This window comes from Nematolebias whitei, chromosome 7 (genome assembly GCF_014905685.2).
Source record: "Nematolebias whitei isolate Nwh7 chromosome 7, NemWhi1, whole genome shotgun sequence".
NCBI lineage: Eukaryota > Metazoa > Chordata > Actinopteri > Cyprinodontiformes > Rivulidae > Nematolebias > Nematolebias whitei.
Window position 1 is genome coordinate 45,421,100 of NC_056504.1, and position 22,534 is coordinate 45,443,633.

Consider the following 22,534-nt stretch of genomic DNA (forward strand, 5'->3'; position numbering starts at 1 on the left):
ATATGTGTGTGTGTGGTGATGGTGATGGTGGTGGTGGGGGGGTATGTATTAGAGGTAGTTTTAGCTTTATTTCCAATTTCTATACAGCATATTTATCTCCTCAAATTTTATATATATAAAAAACTAAATACTATTTCTTTTATTTATAAAATGTTTCTTCCTGAGTTTGTTTCCTTGCAGCTGTGAGGTTACAGTATATTGCAACAATAGAATAAAGACCCACTACAACTGGATGACTAATACAAGTTCAAGCATTAGTCATTAGCACAGACTACAATGATAAGACATGAGCAGATGAGTGTGGCGGCACCACGTACCCTGGATGGCAACAGCTGTGTTTATTATGTCATTCAGAAGTGGCTCATTTTTACATGTTAGAAACATTTACTTCTTCGGGTTAGAGACATTAGGAGGGTGAAGCTGCAAACAAGTTTGCCAGGCTGAAGGAGAAAACATTAAAACCTGTCAAAATCATTCAAATAAACCTACTTTGAAAATTTATTTTTATATACAGTATATGTAGACTTTTAGTTGATGTTTCTCAGTACACAAAGATGGGTTGTGTTAGGCATTGGTAAGTTGTTTTTTTAAATTTTATTTAGTATTTGACAATAAAAGTAAACTGCTTTCATTTCAAAAAGCAATCATTGGGTTGACATCTGTGGGGGGTGCTCCATGAGTATGGGATTGATGGCTTTTGTTACGGACTGTTCGGTCCCTATACAAGCGGTGTGAGAGTTTGGTTTGCATTGCTGGTAAGTCAGACCCCTTCAGCGTGGGAGCTGGACTCAGCCAGAGCTGCCCGTTGTCACCGATTCGGTTCATAGTTTTCATGGACAGAATTTCTCGGTGCAGCCAGGGGTCAGAGGGATTCCATTTTGGTGGCCTCAGGATTCCATCACTGCTCTTTGCAGATGATGTGGTCCTGTTGGCATCATCTTCCATGATCTTCAGCTCTCACTGGAGCAGTTCGCAGCCGAGTGTGAAGTGGCTAGGATGAGAATCAGCACCTCCAAATTTGAGGCCATGGTCCTCAACCGGAAAAGAGTGGATTGCTCTCTTCAGGTCGAGGATTAGGTTCTGCCTCAAGTGGAGGAGTTCTAGTATCTCTGGGTTTTGTTCATGAGTGAGGGAAGAACAGAGCATGAGATTGACAGATGGATTGGTGTAGCGTCTGCAGTATTGCGGTCTCTGTACCGGACCATTGTGGTGAAGAGAGAGCTGTAAGGCAAAACTCTCTGTTTGCCGGTCAGTCTTTGTTCCTACCCTCACCTATGGTCACGAGCTCTGGGTAGTGACTGAAAGAATGAGATTGTGGATACAGGCGGTTGAATTGAGTTTCCTCCGCAGGGTAGCTGGACTCTCCCTTAGAGATATTGTGAGAAGTTCAGTTATCCGGGAGAGACTCGGAGTAAAACCGCTGCTCCTCCACATTGAGAGGAACCGTTGACATGGTTCGTGCATCTGGTAAGGATGCTCCCTGGGTGCCTCCATGCTTCGGGCATGTCCAACAGGTAGGAGACCCTGGGGAACACCCAAGACACCCTGGAGAGCCAGTGTCTCTCGGTTGGCCTGGGAATGCCTTGGAATCCTCCTAGAAGTGATGTCTGGGCCTCCGTGCTCAAGCTGCTGTACCCATGACTCGACTTCGGAAGAAGCGGAAGATAATGGATGGATGGGTTGACCTCTACAACTGTACTTTGAGGGCAACACATCGCATGATGTCTTTGCCTAAAACATTTGCATTAACTGTAGCTCTGTGTTTATCTTTGCAAAATATAGTTGAATATCAAAAACCACTGGAAAGGTTTTAGTGAAACTCTCAAAATGTTATTACATCTACAACTGATTAAGTTCTGGAGTCATTTCAGTTCAAGTAAGCCTCCACAGCTGAATGACATTAGCCTACACAAAATGGTTAATCGTCAGTGTACATTACAGCTGGCTTAGCATTAGTATGGTAGTCACTGAGAGTCATTTACAAGATAACTGGCTGTGATTATCATACCCACCACTGCACCCTGTATTCGCTGGTTGGCTGGACATTGTTAACTTCAAGCAGACTCTTCCACTGGTATATATTCATCTTTAAATCACTTCTTGGTCTGCTGCCTTCATACATCTCCTCTTACATGTCTCTGTGTGAGTGCAGCTACAGCGTGCACTCTCAGGACATTATTACCTGCAGTGTTCCCTCAGTGCAGACTGAACTTGGCAAAAGGGCCTTCTCCTACTCCGCTCATGTTTCCTGGAATATCTTGCAAAAAGATCTGAAGCTCTCAATGTTGACCTCTCTAAGTGGCTTTAAGAATCTGTTGAACCCCTGGCAAGGACCAATGCAGACATGTTCCTGTTTTTAGTTTTCTACATTCGCCATACGATCTAGCTGTTTATTGCTAGTTTTGCCATCTTATTTTAATTTGTTAAAAAAAATCTGTATGCCTCTGTTATGATTGTCAATTGTTGTCATCATTCTTTCTTGAAATCAGGTCTCTCTTGTAAATGAGTCCTAGAGACTCACTGGGATTAACCTGTCTAAATAAAAGTTGAATGAATGAAAATATTCCCAAGATGCAAATAGATCGTGCAAGATCATGTGATACATCACAACATGACATGCTCTATGATGGTTATAAACAATGTTTGACCAAAATGTTTACAGCATGTTCATTTCTCATCGTGGAAACTCTGGCATAAAAAAAAAACGTTGGAAGCTATTCCATCAGATTATGTAATGCACGACTAGAAAACATTATTTATCAAATATCATTTGTCATCACAATCAGTTTTAGATTACAAGTTTCTCAAGATTGTGATTTAACAGTCTGTTCTGATGTTTTGCAATGCCTAAAGTCATCATTTGTAATGTCTAATTAGCCATATGAGGGATATAGTGAGCTGTTTGATCCAGTTGTCTTGTTATTTTGAGGTTCAGTTGTGTGCACGCTCAGTTTCAACCACAACATGAGCTTTGGAATCCATGTTGAATGCCTGCAGAGAATATGATTTCATTTTGGTACCTGGAAACCGTCACACATGACTGCACTACTTTCACAGAAATGCCACACTACCCTCCTCTCCACATGTCTAATTCATCATCCACTTGCAACAGCCTTGGTCTAATTACATTTACCTGCTGGAGAAAATCACATTTGGGAAAGTCACTGCATATATTCTCAATCAATCATTTTGACTTTGTTGAGATGCAAACTCATTGCATACAGAAAAATTTACATTTTAGGTTATCTTAACAACTATTAGAATATCAAATTTCTTTTAAAAAATGTTCCAAAATATAGAACCGGAGCACCAAAGCAGCCTGTGCTTTCACAGGATTATACAACAGGTTGACGGCTGAAAAACGTGCACATGAGTGGGACTTTAAGTAATTAATTTGTACCACAATCATAAAATATTATGTTTAAGAGCACATACTGTTGCAGGTACATTAATTTAGATGTTCAGAATGATTTATGTCTCTTACAGTTTGAAATACAACCAATCATATATTTTTTTCACTATAGGAAGTGACATCACATGTTGACAGCACTGTTTCAGGCACGCCCCCTGAAAATAAGGAGAGGGGAGAGAGCATGAGATAAACTGTGGTAGATTCAGCGGCAGACATTGGATTGGCATGGCTGTGTGCAGCTCAGCACTGAAACCTACATCCACAAGGGTCCTGCCTGGACATTTGGATTCTCTCTCAAACAGCCTTAAAATGAAGCTGTGGAACACTAAGCTTTGCTCTTTTCTACAGCATGTTTTTGTGCACTGGAAGATAGAGAGGGAAAACTAAGGGGGGTGGGGGCAACATCACCACACACTTGAGCTATGCTTCGTGAGCTTCTCTCTTTCTTTTCAGACCGTCTGGCTTTTTTGCACAAAGATCTCCGACTAATGGATCGATGCAGCAATGCAACTTATTGCTTGTCATGCTTGAATCATATTTTCATATATCCTTTTTTGTCAGAGCCCTCATTGTCTTTGTCTGTCACCGCTGTCAGACGAACTGTGAGGTAGTGTGGCGAACACATCGTTCTCCTCAACCCCCCTCTCCCTTGTCTGTGTCCCCGACTTCTCTTCATCCCCGGCTCATTCGTGTTTGTTCACCTCTTCTAAGCTACACTCAGCTCTGTGTTTGGCTCAGTTTATTTCACTGCTTACTATCTTCCTCTCATTGCTCATTTAAAAACAAACTGCTATTCTATCGCAGCAGCGTGCTACTTGATCTCTTAGAAAACAGTTTTCGCTGCTATTCAGCCATCTCATAATTCTTTAATGCGGTCAGGTATCCCTGTTCATAACGCCAGGATGCTTATTGAGGAGGACTGATCCCCTTCTCCCCAATTACTCATCCCTTTCCCTCCCTTGCCCTCTGACCTTCACCTTTTTGTCCTCAAGCCCCACCCACCTTCTCCCTTTTGTCGTTAACCTAAGCCTGTTCTCCCCTAACTTCTTTCACCCTCTTGACCATGTTGCCATGTGTCTGCTGGCTTCAACCTATCCTCATCTTGCTGTCCTCTGTTTTTTGGACCCTGGGGGAAAACTGCCCAACGACTTGCCAGTGCCCAGATCCTCACACTGTGGACTGCAGCGGCCGTGGGTTGACACGTCTTCCTGAGGAGATTCCCTTGGATGTTCGAAGGCTTCTGCTAGCTGACAATTGGATACCCCGCATCCCCTCAGATTTTCTGGTTCTGTACAGTGACTTGGTCTACTTGGACCTCCGGAACAACACCCTGTCCTACATAGAACCTGGGACCCTGAGCACCTCTTCAAGACTGGTCTTCCTTGACCTGGGTAGCAACAATTTGACTGAAATCCCCAAGGGGACTTTTGGGGAAACACGCAGCTTGATCAAACTAAAACTGGGTAACAATCCATATTTGAGCATGGTGAATGAAGATGCTTTCCTGGGCCTCACTTCTTTGCGAGAACTTGAATTGGAACGTAATGCACTCTCTACCCTAAAAGTGGGGGCTTTAAATCAGTTGCCCTCCTTACGTGTGGTGAGACTAGAGGGCAACCCCTGGGTATGCAATTGCAACTTTGCCAGCCTGTTTGAATGGCTAATCGAGAACAGTCACAAGCTTCCAAATGGTAAGTAATCACATTGTAAAATAGTTTTCTGTTTGCTGTGCATGACCCAGATGAAGGTATTTGAGTGCAATGTTCAGCAGTATTATGGTAAATCCACTGCCATAACACTCCTCTGCTCTATTTATGTTTTCCCTGTAGGAGAGGAAACCCCCCTCCCTGTCCCTGGTTCTAAATTTGTCTCTTTCTTCCTCCACCCGCACAGTTTATAACGTGCGAGACTTGGTGTGTAATATGAGACAATAACACTTGTTTGAATGTGACACTCATAAAACAAGAGTTAGTTTCTAAACATGCCAACAAACTGTGCTGTTATGCACGATGTAAAGAAACATGTTACAAATTAACTTACATATATTAAAGTTAATTTTTGTAGATAAACCAAACACTGACCTGTGCTCCTAATTCAAAAGACTAATCAGGTTTTTCAGTATGGTGGATATTTCTAAAATACTTCCTTTAGTAAATGCAGCATTTATGCTACAATCTTTTTTCTACACCTTTGAGAATAAATACAGACAATGCCTTTGTGTGTATATTTCTTTTGTCCAGTTAAAACATTTATGCCCACCAAATCCAACACCACCTTTCAGCCAGAAGGGTTAGGTTATGTAACAGGATGGACATTCTAGTGATTTTGCAAAGCACACTCAGCGCATGTTTTTAGTGAACTAAGAAGATAATTGGAGAAGTATGCATAATGAGATTAGTTTGTCAGTCAAAAACTACAATTCAAATTTTTGTACATCATCTTAATTATCTACAAAAATCTTGTCTGTAGCCATTTATTTCTAGATCCGTTTTTATCTTGTGCTCGGTGAGGCCCACGTATGTTCTGCTAAAAGCAAATCAAATGTAAAACAGCACTGATGTCCATGCGGATGTATCAGACAACGGTTATCTCATGAGTGCAGGCTAGGATGTGGGAGCAGAGAAGCAAGAATAAACAGATCTGACAGCTGAGCCACACATGACTCGAGACACGTGCTGTTGTCGTTTTTTTTACTTCAGACTGTAGATATCCAACAAAAACATGGATTGGGTGTTTCTGTGAGAATCCTGAATTTGGCTCACAGATGGGATTTCCAAAGACAACACAGTTTATTAAAAACTGACAATTCTGTTCAGATCTTGGGCTGCCAAATACTAGTTTGTACAAACAGTGATCAGTTTTGGTTACCAGTGGCACAGATAATCTAACTCAAGGTGTTGTGCAATGTGCTATGTGAGCATTTTAGATGCTGGAAATTATTATATGTATAACATGTAGAGAGGATCATAAATAAATAAATGCAAAGTTTGTGTCCAGTCCAATCCTCAGTGGCAGCCTTTGTCTTTTTCTTTCTTATAACTACAATTGCATATAATTGATGATTGTGGAAAAACAAACAAACAAACAAAAAACTTCCATTTATCTTTTACCATAATTGGTTAGGAAATGTTTGGTTGTTGAAAACTGCTGACTACTCACATAATCAAACCTCCTATGAAGATTTAGGCGATGGCTTTCTTTAACATTGATTCTGGCCTCTTTTTCCTTTCATATAGTTTGTCCGCCATCAATACATTTTATAAACTGGCACAAATCTTCAGTTCCCCAGGCGAAAGGTTGCAAATGCATTAGTCACAGGTTGTAAGTGTTGTCAGCTCTAAGAATAATGAATTGCATTAGCAAGGCTGGCAAAGCAGAAGTTAACAGTAAAAATTAAGTTAAAGGTCTGCTCGAGCAGTTCTCATGGCTGCCAAACGGCACTAAACACATTCACAAAATGACTTTCTAATGAAACTTATTTCCTTATCAGTTAGTGCTTATTTTGTGGCTATGAAATCAAACCAACATATAAAGGGAGGGAAATGGAGCACTAAATATAAGAGAGAAAAGAATGTACTTACTTACTGTAATGCTAAATTTGTTTTATCGACTTTTGGGGGTGTTTGAAACTTTCTAATTTTTACTTTGCAGTGTGAATAAGACTATAAGACTAAACTTTATTTCTTCATAGTTAAATGTCCGACAAATGAAATGCTGTTGATTCTTCTTCTTCTTTCAGCTTTTCCCTCTTCAGGGGCCACCACGAGTCATCATCCTCCATCTCACTATGTCCTCTGCATCTTCTGTCCTCACTCCAACTACCTCCATGTCCTCTCTAGCTGCATCCACATATCTCCACTTTGGGGTTTTCCTCTTAATCTTTTTTCTGGCAGCTGCATTTCTAACATCCTTCTACCAATATACCCATTGTCCCTCCTCTGGACATGTCTAAACAATCTCAGTCTGGCCTCTCTAACTTTATCTCCCAGTCCTTCAACCTGTGCTTTACCTCTGATGATCTCATTCCTAATGTTATCCATCCTAGTCTCTCCTAATGAGAACTTCATCTTCATTTCCGCCACTTCCAGTTCTTTTGCCTGTCTTTTTTTCAGTACCGCTGTCTCCAGACCATACAACATAGCTGGTCTCACCAGCCACCCCACTCACCCCATCCCATCCCACCCCACTCACTCTCTCCACCCCACCAGCTGTGGGGTAGCTGTGGATGAGTGGTTAGAGCGGTTGTCCTCCAATGCAAGAGTTGGGGGTTCGATTCCACCATGCCAAAGTGTCCCTGGGCAAGACCCTGAACCCCTCATTGCCTCCAATGTGTGTCCCATCGGTGTATTAATGTGATGAAGCACTGATTATTCTTGGTTCAAAAACAGTATAGTTCTATATGAATGGGTAAATGAGGGCACAGATTGTAGTGTAAAGCACCATGAATATTTTGATAAGACAGAATGGTGCAATATAAGTACAGTCCATTTACCAGACATGCAAACTTTTCCTTTCACCTTTGCAGATACCCTTTTGCAAATCACTCCTAACACTTTTCTCCATCCACACCATCCTTCCTGGACTTTCTTTTTTACCTCTTTACCGCATTCCCTGTTTTCCTGGACAGTGGACCCCAAGTACTTGAAGTCCTGCACCTTTGTGACCTCTGTTCCTTGTAGCCTCACTGTTCCACCGGTCTCCCTGTCATTCACACACATGTACTCTGTCTTATTACGGCTGACTTTAATTCTTCTACTTTCAAGTGCATACCTCCACCTCTCCAAGTTCTCTTCTACCCGTTTCCTGCCCTCGCTCCAGATCACATCATCTGCAAACATCAAAGTCCATGGGAATTCCTGCAGAATTCTCAGTTCATCACCAGAGCAAACAAGAAGGGGCTCAGAGCAGACCCTTGATCAATCCCACCTCCACCTTGAAGCTATCTGTCACTCCTACAGCACATCTCACCACTGTCCTGCTGTCCTCATACATGTCCTCTATCAGTCTAACATACTTCTCTGCCACTCCAGATTTTCTCATGCAATACCACACCTCCTCCCTCGGCACCCTGTCATATGCTTTTTCTAAATCCACAAAGACACAACGGCGTTCTTTCTGACCCTCTCTGTACTTGTCCATCAGCATCCTCAAAGCAAAGATGGCACTTGTGGTGCTCATTAATGGCATGAAACCATACTGATGCTCACAAATAGTCACCTCTCATCTAAGTCTAGCTTCCTCAACTATCTCCCAGATCTTCATTGTTTGACTCATCAACTTAATTCCCCTGTAGTTGCTACAACTCTGTACATTACCCTTGTTCTTAAAAATTGGGCATCGGCACACTTCTTCTCCATTCCTTAGGCATTTTCTCACACTCATATATGTCATTGAATATTTGAATCAAAAACATCACTGCCATCTCTCCAAGACATTTCCAAACCTCCACTGGTATGTCATCAGGTCCCACTGCCTCCCCCTTCTTCATTATTTTCAAAGCTTTCTGGACTTCACCCTCACTTATCTTTCCCACTTCCAGGTCCACTGATTCTATGACCTCTACTCTTCTTTCTCTTTCATTCTCTTCATTCATTAGCTCCTCAAAGTACTCTTTCCATCTTCCCATCAAACACTCCTCACTTGTTAGAACATTACCATTTCTATCTTTAACAAGCCTAACCTGCTGCACATCCTTTCCAGCCTGATCCCTCTGTCTCACCAGTCGCCAATCGGTACAAGTCCATCTCACCCTATTTAGTGTCCAGCCTCTCTTACAACTCCTCATATGCCTTCTGCTTTGCCTTTGCTCCCTCCTGCTTTGTGTTACGTTCTATCTCCTTATATTATTGTCCCCTTTCTTCAGTCTTCCCACATTTATATTTCCTCTTGACCAACGTCTTTCTCTGAAAAGAGGAACTAATGTTTTACTATGAAACTACTAAAAGGAGCTATTATATCAGAATTGATTGCAAGTGTTTGTATTATAAAATTATAAAAATGCTTTAAAAGTTAATTTATTTCCATTAGAAGTGGTTTACCCCTAGTTTCAAAATAAATTTAAAAAAAGGCGTGTAAATTCTTAGTCTCACTGGGAGAAAGACATGATGTATCAGACAGGCTTACAGTGAGATGGTTCTGCAAACATGGCTGGGTCACAAATGCAGGCACTACACTGCCAGACCTAATTAACGTAATGACTAAGCTCAATTGCAGGAAAAAAAAAAAATAAATCCAATGACCTATTCTCAGAAATACTGTATTAAAAGTGGTTACGCAATAACAGATGGACATTCATTAGTAAATGAGCTTGACTTGATGAGCTTCCCAATTTGTGTCTACTCTAAACAACCATCATAAGCGTGGGTGTTTCAACTTAAAATCTCGTTGCTGAGTAAATAAATTATGTCCATTCTAGCGTTGCTTTTCTGTAATTTATTATTTATTTATTCATTTATCATTGTTGCTCCTGCAACATTTTGCCAAAATTAAGAAAAACAAACCTAATATATATTCTGTATGTGTTTTTAAAAGTTTAGAAAAAAGGAAAAGCTCAAACATTTCTAGCTTCCACAACAAGTCATTGTTTCTTATCCACACTGCATAATAATCCCAATGTAACAAGCAAAATGTCACAATAAGCACTCCGCTCGCTGTCAACTGGCTTCTGAAAGTGTTAAAAGTTATGTTTTATAGCCAGTATTTTTTATTTTTCAATTTGCTGATAAAATGAAGTCTAACGGCAGATAAGACACAAAGCGAATTATAGAAAACAGGATTTATGAGTGGTTTGTGGTTGTCCCTTTGCCAGGGTAACACAAGAACTCAACGCCCTCCATTAATCTTCTAAAATACAATATCGCATATTCAGCAAGTTTTGATGTTGAGAATCTGAGACAGATATAATACCTTTTTTAATATAATCATACAAGAAACACAAGCTGAGTGCCAGAAAATACTACATTTGAATAAAAGGTTATTGTATTATCAAAGGTTTTCCAAGAGCATGTTTGTGATTTTTACTTGACCATTATCCATTATTTGAGTTTTCTACTGAGAAGCCTAATTCTCCCCCATTATTACTCTGTTTATACTAAAGCTTGATGCTTATGGAACATTATTTGGATTTAATTTATTTTTGTTCAACATACCTCAAAGATAAAAGGAATTGTGAAAATGATGCAGAAAGCTTGTAGCTTTGTCTAAAAGTTCTAAACTAAAACAGCCACCAGAACGGTTACATGTGTTCATTTTTTGTGTAAAACTAACAGACCAGTACACTTTTCTTGACTTGTTTCTGTGCTACAAGTTTGCTTCTAAAATGTTATGAAGAGAGTTCCAGAAAACTGGCATTGATTTTACTGTTGTTAGTTAATTTACTGTTTTAATATTTAATGTCCTTTGGTCAAAATGACCCATGAGGTAACTGAGACCTAGTGGGTGATTTTCACCCAAGGGCAGCAGGATGAGCAAGATATAATTACTGCCTAAAACTGAATAATACATCTGATGATTTCATCTGCACATTTTAATTACAAACCTGTACGATTCAAACTTCCTTCTACATCTCTGCTGAACAGGACAGATGCTGTGTAGGTTGTTGTGATTTAATCTCCTGGCTATCAGCTCTCAAAAATATCCTCCGACTAACAATTCAGTGGTGAAGAACTTCATCAGTCTTACCACTGTAGATATGAATATGTCCATGTTGTTCTGTAATTTCACAGCCTTCATATGTAAGCGCTAAGACATGTTAAACACCATTCTCTGGAGGAAAGTTGAGTTTCTTTCTGCAGGTTCTGAAAATTAAAATAAAACAATCAACAACTTTGGATCCCTGATAAAATGCATATAGAGCTCACATGCTAACGCTCAGCTTTGAACCAAGTCCGTCTCATTGTTGTGTCGTTTGTATGGCTGTAAATTAGGTCAAATAAGTTGAATAGAAACAATCATTTTGTCAATCCTTCTAGTGACCGAGGACTAATAGATTACTGCAGTGTGGCTGCTGAAAGTTCTCAAAGTTCATTAATTTGTCCTTAAAGTTTGCCATGTTTTTACTAATGTGATCACAGGATCATAAACTTTATTCCAGATCTGGTTGTTGCAGAATATTAAAAGTGACAAAGCCATGGTCTTATGAGAGCATATTTATGCACTTGGTTTGTGACAAAGACATGTACTGTATGTATTTTCATTTCCTTATGTTGAGATTTATATTTAAATTCCTCACTGGGACAAATACTAAGCTTACACAGTGAGCTAAACTATTGCATTTTCATGCATTATTATTCCAGTGTCATATATTTAAACAAAATCTGACCTATGAACCAGTAAAATAATTGGAATCTTAAACAACAAAAAATAAAGCTATAGCTTTTTTTTTTTGTTGTTGTTGTTAAGTCTAACAGAGCTGTACTTTATCAAGGCTTCCAAATAAATTTATAGCCTCCTCCAGAAAGCCTGCATAATAAAACAGCTGCACTGATGTTGTAGATCCAATTCCCATTTCATTTTTCACATCCTGATTTCCCTCTTGATTTAGAGCTCACAGTGCATCACACTTTTCTGTTTGTATTACTTTCATTACTGTAAGTCAGAATAACAAGTGATGGGACGGTGCCTAAAGTTCTGGACCTCTTGAGCTAAACTGCATGAATAAATAAACAAAAGAGATTTCCTTTCACACGGCCGAGGCTTGTCTCTTATGGACAGCTTTGCAGATAAATGAAACTCTATCTGAGCTAAAGCAGATTAACCACTCCACTAGTTACATAATCTTTAAAAAGAAATTAGTGTCACCAGACACCTGAGTGTGTCCATCTTCATACATGCACTTTTAGGTTATCGTGTAAAAGGTTTTATTAGCCACCAATCAGGATCATACATATTTCAATGGAAGAATGAGTGTAAACATGATCCACTGCTGTCTCCAGTGCTCTTGGGTTAAGGATGAACAAAGGCCATGTATAATTCAGAGTGACACAGTTCGAGAGCACATGGGCCAGGGTAACTGGAGCTACAGCTGCCCACAGGGCAGAGCAGACCAGTTTCTCATGGGAGACTGGGACTGAGGCCTATGAAGGCTTAGCTATCAACACTAGTCATGACCTGAACCTTTCCCGTGTTTGTGACAGCTGGGTCAAAGTCTGAATTTTCCTTCACAGCCAAATGAGTTGCTCCTTTGAGAGCTGTTTTCACACTGCACAACCAACTCTGAAAATGTGATTTCACTGATCAGCTCTGCGTGGCACACCCATGATGCTGCACAGCTCTCTATAACATCCCTTTCTATTTTCACCCCCATGGGTATTTGTGAAAAAAAAAATCTGTTCCATTAACACAGGCTGACGGCTTGTTTTATCTTGGCCTATTTTAATGTTTATTTAAAGTTAGGATGTGAGAGAAATCGTGCTGGCAAGGGAGAGCTGAAAAGGTGGACAGGATTAGTTAAAAAATGACTGCATCAGCTACTGCACATAGAAAATTTGAAGGGGAAATCTTAGAATCATTCATTGCTGTGTCTTACTGACTTGTGTTTTCTACTTCTTGTTTACCGCAAAACAATTAAAACTAAGATTTATTGAATTAGTCTCGTTAAAATAATAGGTAATGACAGGAGAGAAAGAAAGGAACATGTTTCACTCAGGGGTGCAAATATGGGTAAAATAAATTTCAGGACTCTATGAAAATTCATTCGTTGTTACACCGTATTGTTTTACAATATTAGTGTTTAGTGTATATCTTAGATCTTTTATGTAACCATTTGGCGTTCGTTTAGCATATATCTTAGTGTATATCTTAGATCCTTATTTACTAGGGATGTACAATAGTATCGGCATGGTATCGGTATTGGCCGATATTAGCGATAATGTTAAATATCGAACATCGGCCATTCCATCAAAAAAACTCACCGATGTTAAAGGTTTCTGTTTTAAGTTACTTTTTAATTTAAGAAACTGTCAAACATATCTATTAATGCACAACTACTTATGCACTTTTCACTTGGCGCTTGTGAACAGGTTGAGTTTAGATTTGTGAAAATTTACAAATTTGCACTGTTCAAGTGTTGTCATTGTTAGAGAGAGTAAATGTCTTGAATGCATTTGACATTAAACATAATCCAAGTTAAAGTGTTGCATCATTTTCAGCTCCCTTTTTGGCATCTGCATTTGGTTGCAGGACAAACTGATAAAGACCGTGCAGAATAATGTATTATTTTAATTACACGGCAGAGAAAGCTATGTAGTCTCTGTAAATAGGTCTAGTGAAAAAAAAAATCAGTATTGGTATCGGTTATCGGCCAAATAAGTTTCATATCGGCATATCGGATATTGGCCAAAAATCCACTATCGTGCATCCCTATTATTTAATGTTTGTTTTGTACTTTATATTTTGTTATTTTGGGGTGTAACTGGGTTCCTATGTACATAATTTCGTTCCACCTCATGTACCACATGTGATGGAAATGACAATAAAATTGACTTGGACTTGGAAAAATATTATAACACTAAATACATGCAGACAAATGCACACTGACAACACATATCTGAATACAAGCTTAAAAAGCGTTGTATGCTTACAATATAAAGGGAAGTAAAAACACCACGTTTAATTGTTATAACATGTTGCAAATAAATCCTTAGCATGCTCGTTTCCATATCAGTTTTTCAAATTCCATAATATTAAACTAACATTGCAATTCAAACATACAGAACTTATGAAACTTCCATCCATCCATCCATCCATCCATCCATCCATCCATCCATCCATCCATCCATCCATCCATCCATCCATCCATCCATCCATCCATCCATTACCTTTTACCTGCTTCTTCCTAGGGCGGTGGACACCCGGGACAGGTCTCCAGTCCATCACAGGGACACATTGAGACAAACAACCATTCACTTTCTCACTCACACCTAGGGACAATTTAAAGTTACCAATCAGCCCAACGTGCATGTTTTTGGTCTGCGGGAGGAAACTGGAGTACCCAGAGAGAACCCATGCATGCACAAAGAGAACATGCAAACTCCATGCAGAAAGGTCCGGGGCCAGGATTTGAAGTGGCAACCTACTTGCTGAGAGGCAACAGCTGTACCAACTGAGCCACCATACCACCCTAATGAAACTTGGTTTTATTTTTGTATTGAATCATTTCTTAACAATATATTTGGTCATGCATGTAATCTGAAATTTATCGCATGGTGCTGCAGAGCCCTCGGCACCCCTTCTTCTCACTGCTTTGTAATTACAATATTTTGTACATGGAAAGGGATGACCAACAGTGGATTTCTTCTTTTATAGTAAATTGTTTTCATTCTGATTTGTTCCTTCTTACACCCTTCATATTGGTGCTTGTTTTGTAGATGCATTGCACACATGTCATCAACTCTATCATTTACGTGCCTCTAAAATCATATCCGATTCATTATGTGTTTTGGACGTGAGTGGCACAGTTGGTATGTTTAACTGAAAGTGCCTAGTTCTTTTTAAGAAATACATTTTGGATTTCCAACACAAGTGCACAAATGCATGACTACAGTGCATGGATCAATGTGGAAAGATAGACTAGTGTTAAGGGAGAGAGGTGAAACAAGCTGCCGATATCAGTCTGCCACAAAAGGTAGATCAATCACGACTGAGACAGGAGATACCCTATCCTGTCGACTGGCTGTAATCCTGAATGTAATCCATCAACAGTCTGTGCCAGAACTGAAACAGATCTGTGTGAGCCAACGTACCTGGGAGTGTAAGGGTGTGATTTCTGCTGCATTACTAAACAGCGGCCCGCTCTGCAACCACCGTGTTTGCTATCAGAAGAATTTTTAGGTCATGAGTGAGAAAATGTCGTTGTATCAGAACTTTAAAAAGTTTTTTTATGGTTATATTTAACTCTCGACTTCATACTCAAATCAAAATATAAAATGATTCAACATACAGCTTTCACAGCTTAAGAGTTTCAAAGGATGAAATATTTACTCCTGTATAGCATTAAAAAAAAAAATCAATGAGAAAACTAATTTTTCTTCATAACGTTAAGCAATTATGAATAACATTTAGAAAATCATTTTTATCCCTGGTGTCTTACATGGGAAGTATTAGTCTGCCTTTCCTGTGGTCATCTGTCCTCACTGAGTCGATATTGGCTGCTCTGAGGAAAGTTCAAGTTCAAGTAGGTTCATTGTCATTTCACCACATGTGGTCCATGAGGTGGAACAAAATTATGTACACACGGTCCCAGTTACATCCAACAATAGCAAAACTATAAAGTTAATTACATAACAAGATTTATTTCTGTTATCAATAAAACCGGCAGCCATAACTTCACCGTGGAGCTTATGACAAAATAGGTGGATGCATACGACAAAAGGCTTCTCAACATTCGTGCAAGTATTGTTGTTGTTATTGTTATTATGTTATTGTTGCAACTTAGTTCAGAATTATTGAGCATGCATCAGGATGTTGCTACTTTGTATTCTCTGACGGCATCAGCTGCACCCGTTTGTGCTAAATAGTCTTCGGTGTAAGTAAAGAACAAACATAAATCAGTTTGAAGCTCTATTTACAGGTCGTATAAGTCACCGAGTACAACTTTCAGTGCTTTAAGCTGTGTCTGTTTTAGATAGGAAGTTTGTTGCGCTATACATTTATATCTTCTTAAGAGAATGCATGTCAGGGCAGTGCATATTGTTCATTTATTTAGTTTTTAAACTCTCACTATCTGCCCTGTTCCACTGAATCTTATATGAGTTCTAAAACAACTTTTGACAGAACCAATTGGTCTGCTGCTGGAACATTGTGTTGATCTGTTATCTCAAACATAAGCAAGTGCTTTGCAAGTAAGATAAAATAAATTGAATGCAAAATAACTTGACACCGATACGTTTTAATACACACTTGCACTCTGCATCAGCAGCACTTTTGTCTTTAATATCGTGCACAGCTTTCAATGTCTGGCCTGAAAATATTTTGACACGTGATGGAGCTCATGATTAACTCACCTGTCAGAAGAAAATCTCTCTTCCGCTTGGGTCACAGCTGCCAGATGAAATGTTAATATAATATTTTAGTCATGTTCTTTTTCAGTAGATTTGTTTTGGTGAGAGTCACTAAGAGTCTGAATCTAGAACAGCTGTCAATGGGTTAAAGGTGGGGTATACATTCAGCACAGGTTTGCAATCCATCACAGAGCCAACACACAGGACACACTCACACTTAAGGTCAATGTAGCATCTGTAATTTACCCAACACTCATTTATTTAGACACCGGGAGGAAACTGGAGCTTTTGAATACATGTCACTCCTAACCAGTAGGGGTGTAATGGTACGCTAAATCACATTTTGGTTCGGTTCTGTTTCAAGGAGGGCTCGGTTCGGTTAATTTTCGGTACAAAAAAGGCCAAAAATAAAGACTTACAAAATGTTTATTTTGAAAATATGCCAATTGAACTATACGTTTGTATAAAAATAAATAAAAAAAAAATCCCTGAAGAGGAAGAAGACTCAGCTGCTATCTCGGTGACATCCTCAGACTGCAAACACAAAGAGATAAAAAAGCAAAACGAGTTAATAAGATCATAATTTTAAATAAAAAAAAGTTAATTAGATCATAATAATACAGTAATATTACCTCTTCTTGCACGGTCATCATTTCTGCTATGAGGTGGTTGAATATCCTCTCTCACTCATCATCATCATCATGTGGCTGAGCTTTAAATCTGGGGTCCAGAGCTTGTTGACGATCAGTTTTAGCTTTTTCATAAAGTGCTGGTACAACGTTTTGGTTGAAGTGTTGACGTGATGAGATGTCGTAGGCAGCAGGGCTCAAGAACTTTAATCATATGCTTAAAGCCAGTGCATCAACAACAGAATACAGACGTAGATCCAGAGCTTTAAAAACTCCTACAGCTTGTGTTATTGCTTTGGACCGATCTGAATTACCTGATAAAGGTTGTTTAAATGCTGCTGTTATCGGTCTTTGCACCAAGCTGCTAGAAGAGACGTTCACATTCGGATGATGTCGTTTCAAGACTTGTTCGTTGCCTGCTAGGCTGCTTCTGCTTCACGTACTGCAAGACTATGCAACAATTAATAGCGCCGTGCTGAAACATGCTTAGGAACTTTAGTTCCGCGGCGCATAATCTCTCATTAATAAAATTTAATATGTGAAAAAATAACCGAAACGGTACGCACGTGGACCGAACCGAACATGCTGTACCGAAAAGGTTCAATACACCGATATGTACCGTTACAGCACTACTAACCAGTGGTGGACAGTAACAAGTACATTTACTTGAGTGCTGTACCTAAGTACATCTTCTGAGTATCTTTACTTGAGTGTTTGTGTTTTTGAGATCTTATGACTTTCGACTCCACTACATTTCTAGGACGCTTCTTGTTACTTGTCCTTTTTGGCTCAGCTTTTTAATCCGCTGTTGCTGTTTTTCTTTCCTGAAATGCAGTTGGCCAGTTGTTGATTCAGGTATTATGCTCGAGTCATCTGTGCAGAACATTCTTTGTTTTGTAAGCTTCTGTGTTAAGTATGGCAGAACTTTCAGTTATCAGTGTTACCGTTTCCTCTCCTGTGTTAAGTTGTTGCTGTCAATATACGCACTTTGTTTACAGACAAACGATGCGATGTATGAATACTGAAGACTAAATGTGCATCATCTGTTGGGATTTCCATGACTTTCCACAAACGTAAAATGCAGGGAAGTTATTTGTAGTTTAAAGGTTTTATTAAGGCATGTGGTGCTAGAGTGGTTCTACATCATCAGGTGGTTTCAGAGTTACAAGTTTCTGTAAAATCACTCAAAACAATACAGCAATGCACTGATATTAGAAAATATAATTTGTACTTTTATATACTTGAGTATTTTTTTAAATGCATGTACTTTAGAATACTTAAATATTTTCAAAAGTACTTCAGTACTTTTTACTTGAGTAAACTTTTGACTGAGCAACTTTTACTTGTAGTTGAGTAAGATTTGACCATGAGTATCAATACTTTTACCGACATATTAGAATTGAGTACTTTGTCCACCACTGCTCCTAACCCAGCATATACTGTAACAAAATTGACTTTATGTTACTTTGTGTTCTTTGCTGGAGCAGCACAACACGTCAAATTTATTAAAGGTTCCCTGAAACAGAAACACATCAGCTTTTGAGAGTCTTCAGTGTTTAGTTTTGCTTCCGGCTTTGGCTCGTTTTTAATTTTTGATTGCAATTCTGCTGCTCTAGTGTGACAACCAGGTGTTCCAAGGATTTTTAATCCCCAAAGCACAAAAAAACCCTTTAGAGAAAGTGCCTCAAACTACAAATAACACATCTTTTCCATTTTCACAAGTCAACTGGCAACACAAACTACCCATCTGTGTTTCAATTCATTGTGTGGGACTATTCATGCACAACCTTTTTGAACATAACTATTAAAAATATATATATAGGGTGGAAAAGGATATGAAAAATCCTTGCCGTAAATAAATTATTAAAATTATCTTTAGGAGTTCCTTAGATGGGATGCAGTATAATTTTATATGCAGAAAACAATAAGAGGACCCAAATACAAACTTCCAACTGCTCCTTAAGTTGGTCATGAATAAACCCAAAATATCTGTTCTAGAGGCAGTTTGTCCCTTCTAAGCTACTGTATTAACAAAGTGGTGCAGCATTCATCCAATATTGTGACAATCTGTGTCCGGGAATGTTGTTGAAGGTTTAGGGATGTTTTTAACTACTACTGAGAATGTAACTGCCCGTGAACCATGTGTTGGAGTTAGCAGAGTTCTTTTCACTCTCAGAGAGATGAATGAGGAGATGATTTGATCCTGCATGTGCAGCTGGATGGCCAAGGTCATCAGTCTGCCTGTGAGCTGTGAGAGCTGATAAGCTGGTGAAGATTCTCAGTTAACAAAGTGGTGAAAAAGCTGATAAGGTTATAAAAAGGTTATTAAAAACAAATCGCACACACTGCCCGTGGCAGATTCTCATGACTGAGCTCCATGCATGTAAAACTTCTGGACATCTGTGTAACCTGTTGTGAACGTCTGCCCTTGCAAGTAAAACCGGTAAAAATCTTCTCGTGTCCTCGAGTGCGGCTTCTTTGAGTACGTAAAATGAAAAGAGGATATTTTTATCCAACAATCTGTTCAGGTAAAAAGTGGGTCGCGTCAGTGGTGCCAGGAAAACAGAAAGCCAACTATGCAGTTTTCAAAAAGTCAGCAAAGCCTGCATCTCTTTATTGAATGAATTGATTGTGCAATATTAGATTTAGCTATTTTATTAATTAACTTGTCAAAACAGATAGATCTGGTTCAAAATAATATGTAAAACAAATGAGCTTGAAGCTGGAATAGGTTAAATGTTTAGACTAAAAGCATCTCAGTCAATAATTATCTGGTAAGACTTAGGTTTCAGTGTCCTGTGTTTGTTTAATGAGGATATATTCACGGAAATCTGGAGATCCTCTTAACAAACGGCTTCTAATTATGAGAAACTGTCATTATAGTCTTTGCTTCAGAAGGTCACTTTTTGCCAAGTGCCACAGCTGTTGGTAGATCCCTCATTGGTCAGACAGTCCAAGTCTGTTTTCATGTTTTGACATTCAAATTTTTAATCTGTGGCAACACAAATCATGGCTTCTGCTTAAATTCTGCACATTTTGTTGTGAACATTTTCTATATTATTTGTTTTAAAAGCAAACTTATTTCAGGTTTGTGTCAAATAAATGTTTTTAAGACTCATCAAACAACACCTAATGGGAACAAAATGTGTCTCATAGCAGATGATGGAAAAAAGTTCTGGATAAAAATAACAAATTTAGTGAGACAAATAAGAAAAATAAAAAGTAATTTAAAACAAAATTGATAAACAGTGGTTTGCATACCCACACAAACATCATAAACTCTCTCTCATGGTAACACTTTTGCCCATTAGAACAGCAGTCCCCAACCTCTTTTGCACCACGGACCACTTTAATGTCACATAATATTTTCATGGACCAGCCTTTAAGGTGTGGTGGATAAAAACAACAAAATAAAATGATACGACCAGCATAAAAACTGGTATTTTCTAAACATAATAATAAACGTGAATCCACTGTGTATGCATCTTTATTAGGAGCATCCTCATAACGTCGTGCCAACATCATAACATGAGTAACGGCCTCTCAGCCCTACACTCTCTGCTCGTAATAGTAAAGGTTAAACGTGCCTTCAACATAAGATACAGCGCAAAAACAAATATAAAGTGCATGAAAAATCCAACTCACCATAATGCTAAATCAGCTTATTTCTCTGCAATGAGATGGTCCCATCTAGGGGTAATGGGAGACAGTGACGCCTGAAGTGTGTTGCTTATCTGCTCCGTAATTTTGTTTTGGTTACTGTCACTGCAGAAAACCCTGCTTCACACAGATAGGATGTCGGAAATGGCAACGGGGTTTTCAGTGTTGTTGTGGCGATCTCAGGGTATTCTGCCATGACTGTAATCCAGAACACCGGCAGAGTTATTGTCTCAAACATACCGTCATTTGCGATCTCCAGCAGTTCATTTTCTTCTTGCATAGACACGATGGAGTCCCCTGGTTTGTTGGCGAATGGGTCGCGGGAGCAGTCCCTTTAAGAAGGTTGCCATGTGACCGAGGCAAGCATATTGACCTGCGTCAAGAGTGAGTTATAGAAAGATGTGGTGGAGAGAATCCAGTAATTTTCCAAAATAAAACATCGCTCAGAATCAGATACTACAAAGTAAATAAAACGGAAATAATGTAAGTTTTGTATTATTTCTGTGTGGCCTGGTACCAATTGACCCACGTACCTGTAAAGGTCCGCGGCCCGGGGTTTGGGGACCACTGCATTAGAACTCAAACATTAATTTTGGGAAAATTTCAAGTTTTGCTGATACTCTCAAGAAATGTTTATTTTTTTTATTAACTCCTATTCATTAGAGGAAGCGAGAGCAGACTGAAGTGGTAAACAGCAAACCTTTGAAGTGTTGCTTATAGGTGCTATAACCGTATAATGAATATGACTCATTTATCAAAAAATACGAATTGTCAAAACAGACTGTATAAAATAGAGGATTTTTTAATTTTTATCAACGTTTATGTTATGGTTGTAGATAAGACAGAAACAAATAATTTTGGAATCCCCTTCTTAAAACAAGCCAATGCAATTTGTTTTATTGGATTTATTATAAAGGTGGTAGTTACTTCAAGTGAGTTTCAGCAGTATACACAACTTTATTGAATGGATGTATGCTGTTCCATGAACACACCTTAAAATATTCTATAATCAGTAAATTTATTGGTAATAGGTAAGGGTGCTGAGACTGGGCCACTAAAGATTGAATGCTTCCAAGTCAGGATCAGATTATATGACAAATTTACTGAAAGAAATTGCAAATTTTGCACCTCTTTCCATGTCTAAAATGTAATTTTTTTTTCAAAAAATGTTAAACCATTACAATGTAAAGAAAAAAAAAAAGACACCTTTTTGGAAATCAGTGTAAAAGACCAAATGTGAATATATCATGGTGTCATAATCAAAATAAAAACATGGGCTTGGGATGGCCTGCAGGTGTTCTTAGTGCCGTCACCCACAGCAAAGACAGTTTGCTTGGATTTTGCTGTGCAATGTTTGTTTTCTCCATGCAGATTTGTTTGTTGTTGTTTTCAGATTCTACATCTTCCTCCCACAAACATTCTAAATCTTGACCTTAAATACATGTGTGCAGTTGTTTGTCCCTGGCATTGCACTAAACTATTACTCTTTTGTTTGACTTTTGGAGTCACAAGTCCCACCCCGTCCTATCATCTCAGAGTCAGAGTCAGAGTTTCTTTATTGTCATTCGCACCTCATGTGGTACATGTGGTGGAGCGAAATTATGTACACAGGGTCCCAGTTACATCCAACAATAAAATGTATAAGAAAAACAGTAATAACATCTAAGATATGAACTAAGAAAAACATCAACTAAATATACACCAAGCACTCATAACATAAAACATTGAACATCAGCACAAACATGAACATGAGTCTGTGAGCAGATGTGCACGCATGAACACATCAACATTGAAACAGATCAGCAGCAACATGAAACAGATCAGCAGCAACATGA

The 22,534-nt window shown here is 38.8% G+C and overlaps 2 protein-coding genes across 2 annotated transcripts in view; both read left to right on the forward strand.

Annotated features, from left to right (window-relative positions):
* LOC119412855 (ephrin type-B receptor 2) overlaps window positions 1-4,335 on the forward strand; it is a 169,036-nt gene extending 164,701 nt beyond the window's left edge. Inside the window, exon 4 of the mRNA XM_037679891.1 lies at window positions 4,292-4,335. Within this exon, the coding sequence (XP_037535819.1) occupies window positions 4,292-4,335 (44 nt within the window). The remainder of the gene's footprint in view (window positions 1-4,291) is intronic.
* A 140-nt stretch (window positions 4,336-4,475) lies between these two features.
* lrrc38b (leucine rich repeat containing 38b) overlaps window positions 4,476-22,534 on the forward strand; it is a 22,769-nt gene continuing 4,710 nt past the window's right edge. Inside the window, exon 1 of the mRNA XM_037679893.1 lies at window positions 4,476-5,103. Coding sequence (XP_037535821.1) covers window positions 4,476-5,103 — 628 coding nt within the window. The remainder of the gene's footprint in view (window positions 5,104-22,534) is intronic.